The sequence below is a fragment of the Cyprinodon variegatus genome, unplaced genomic scaffold (genome assembly GCF_000732505.1).
Source record: "Cyprinodon variegatus isolate N-32 unplaced genomic scaffold, C_variegatus-1.0 Scaffold409, whole genome shotgun sequence".
NCBI classification, from domain to species: Eukaryota; Metazoa; Chordata; class Actinopteri; order Cyprinodontiformes; family Cyprinodontidae; genus Cyprinodon; species Cyprinodon variegatus.
The window spans coordinates 101,682-105,111 of NW_015150862.1; the positions used below are offsets into that span (position 1 = coordinate 101,682).

Genomic DNA, 3,430 nt, shown 5'->3' on the forward strand with positions numbered 1-3,430 from the left:
GTATCGAAAATGGTATCGAGTATCGAACATTTTCCTTGGTATCGGTATCGAGTTGAAAAGTTTAGTATCGTGACAACCCTAATATATACATACATACAGGGTTATTGCAAAGGGTATTTCAATGGGCATTCAAATAGATGGGTATTTGTACATATAACAATATAGACCACAGCTAATGTTTTCTATGATTTTATACATGAAAACAAAATCTAACCAAATTTAAATTCCTGCACACACGTCTTTTTTTACTTCTTAAGTAGCTTGTTTTAGATTAATATTGACTAAAATGGTTTTAGCTACAGAGGTTTCTTCTGTCAGCATCCCGAAAACTTCAATCATGTCTGGCAGTTTCTACATCCAAGAAATAACAGTATAATCAAAGCTGATTTTCTTTTCTAAAAGGTAAGAGTAACGTGGTCTCACTGGTTGGTACACTGCTGCTAAAATTGTGTGTATGATGTGGGAATAATTCTCTGTTGCGCATGTGCATGCATTCGTATTAAAACAATGTATACTGATCTGACAGAGTATGTTTTTCTGACAGAACAATGGGTGTGTGTTTTTCTTTTTTTTTAACAAAAACATTTCCAGTGTTTAATCAAGGCTGGCACTAAAGCCCAATTTAAGTTTCAAATAAGGAACCAGAAAGCCAAATAAAATCACAAATATATGGAAGTAACATCTCATCTAGTAAATATTTGCTCCTATTCCCATTGTATTCTGGATATGTGTAGAGAAAATAGATATTTTAACAACACTAACTGTAATGTTTATTCCTGGAACACGTACCTCCATATACAACCATATCAAAATTTATGAAGCACTGGTATAAACAGTATGTGGTGTTTGTGAACGCTTCACAATCCCAACCAACTAATATCTAATAGGTATTCAGAGCTCCTTTTCAAGCAGTGGTTGAGAACCAGAGGCATAGCCAGACATTTTTTATAAGGGTGGCCAGGCAATAACCAACGTACACTGAAGGGTGGCCGAAAGTGGATAGGCACCAGAACCTCACGGTCTACACTGTTCCAACAGGACAATTAACGAGCAAAACATCCCTATTTCCTAAATAAAGACTAACTATACTTCCCTACAGCCTTTGCTAACAAATAGACGCATATATTTAAACATCCGTAATTTCTATATAAAAGGTATAGTGGACAGAACTCAGTTTTGAGTTGTCTGGTGTAAATCAGTCATCATTGTCATTACTTACCTACTTGTATCAATAAACATTCTGCATAAAATGAATATTTACGAGCACTAATATCTACATAAATTGATTATTTTATAATTTTTTTTATTTAAATTGTTATTTACCTTTGATTTTACTGAAGACTCCTAGATGACTTGAGAGACACATTTTTCTCTTTACCCCATAACACAAAATGTAGGTCTGAAAAGAGTATCAATTCTCTACTTATCATCTTTGATGTTAGTATATTGATGTTTATAATTAACCATAAAAAAAAAATTATGTTTTGAATATTCCACTATCTGTATTAGAGGAAACAAAATGGTAGCGGTGGCCACAAGGGTGGCCAATGATTGGCTAAGGGATGCCATGGCCACCCCTGGCCCCCTATTTAGCTCTGCCTCTGTTGAGAACAAAGGTAAAAATAACGTAGTGGAATAAACAGAAAACAGTGGCTGTAAAGGGCAGTTCCATGTGTAATGACCTACTTAAAATGCCTGACAGGTGATCTAAAATAAGCGATTAAGATAAGGGATAGTGAGCTCATGCTAATAACAGCTCTTATAGAGATGACCTCTGCTTCTATCTTAAATTGGCAGGGCAAAGTTTAAGGTAACTGAAGAATTTTCCTTTCACCGACCCGACTAGGAGTAGGTCCTGACAGGAAGCGCTCAGTGTCAGCTCTGAATAAAACAACTAACAGGTACATTTGTACATTTTGGAAATGCTGCTTCTTCCCTTCATCATGTCGAACAATTTACAGGCTTATTACGATCAATAATTATATCTCTCTTAAGTCTGAACAAAACAATGAAAAATTTTCAGGGCTTTAGCTACATTTAGAGGAAGCAGCCATTAATATAGAAAGTTAAGAAAGGCCTTTAATACCCTTTTTGAGGAAGTAGAACTGTACTCTCTGTTAAAATGACTGTAAGGCAAAGAAACAATGCAGCAGAAATGAGGAATCACTCCAGGGTGGAGTCTTTAGTTTTTACACTGCTGATACAAATATGAAACATGCAGCTATATAGGTTATATAGGTTAAACATGCAGCTATATAGGCTATATATATAGGTTAATTATATGTAGTATAATTAACAATGCACAGAAACAGTAAAAAAACGGTGTGGTTACATAAAGGTCACACAGATCCTAATTATGTATGCAACATACACAAACTTTATACCGTCTATTAGAAGTCAGTTATTTAAGTTGTTAATATAAAGTTTTACTTGTGTTTCAGAAGGAGGCCTTAAATTAAGTCAGTAAAAACTAAATGTAGTCTTATTACTTCCCAAAGGTGAGCTCAGGTAAGACGTTCATTCAAAACAGCAGGCAGCCAACTAACCCGGACACCATCAGGTGCTTAACACCGCGCCGCACCTAGAAGCAGGCGGACCCGCTGCAAGGAGAGCAAGTTAACCATAATAACCTAGTTTAGTCTTCGAGGCGACAACAGGCTCACCTCTCTGCTGTTTGAACAGCCGCTTTTCCTCAGGTCGTCACATTTCAGTCCGTTTTTGCTGGAGGGGGGTTTTAGCTCCGCGTCAGAAGTTCTTGCCATGTCTCTGTTAGAAACGCGCTCCGTTCAATGACAACCAGCGTGATGGTTACTAAACTACCAAAGGTGACTTCCTCGTTCTGATGTTTCGGTTCAGCCTCTTTTTTTTTTTTCTTTTTTTCTTTTTAGTAAAGTTTTGTTGTTGTTGTAAACGCATCTAAAGAGATTCCAGTCTTGACTGATCCAAGTGTTTTCTCTTTCATTACAGTAAAACTGGAACTTCTAGTTATTTAAAAGTAAACACCCCTGACACCTTAATGCATTATTTTTGTTTTACATCATAGCAAGACGCTGGAAACATTTTGTTTTTACTGTAATTAAGTAGTCTAAGTATATATATATATATATATATATATATATATATATATATATATATATATATATATATATATATATATATATATATATATATATGGTATAGGGTATTTACATGGGTATTTATATAGATTGGTACATATAGCACTACAAACCACAGCTAATGTTTTCTATGATTTTATACATGAAAACAAAATCTAACCATATTTAAATTCCTGCACACGTTTTTTTTTATTACTTAAGTAGCTTATTTTAGATTAATATTGCCCAATCTGATTTTAGCTACAGAGGTTTCTTCTGTCAGCATCCCGGAAACGTAAATCATGTCTGGCAGTAAAAAAAAAAAAATAAATAAA

General features: G+C 34.8%; 1 protein-coding gene across 1 annotated transcript in view; it reads right to left on the reverse strand.

Moving 5' to 3' along the window:
• Positions 1 to 2,837, reverse strand: part of sptlc3 (serine palmitoyltransferase long chain base subunit 3) — a 36,186-nt gene extending 33,349 nt beyond the window's left edge. The window contains exon 1 of the mRNA XM_015387973.1: positions 2,664 to 2,837. Within this exon, the coding sequence (XP_015243459.1) occupies positions 2,664 to 2,762 (99 nt within the window). The 5' untranslated portion in view covers positions 2,763 to 2,837. The remainder of the gene's footprint in view (positions 1 to 2,663) is intronic.
• Between the last annotated feature and the right edge of the window lie 593 nt (positions 2,838 to 3,430).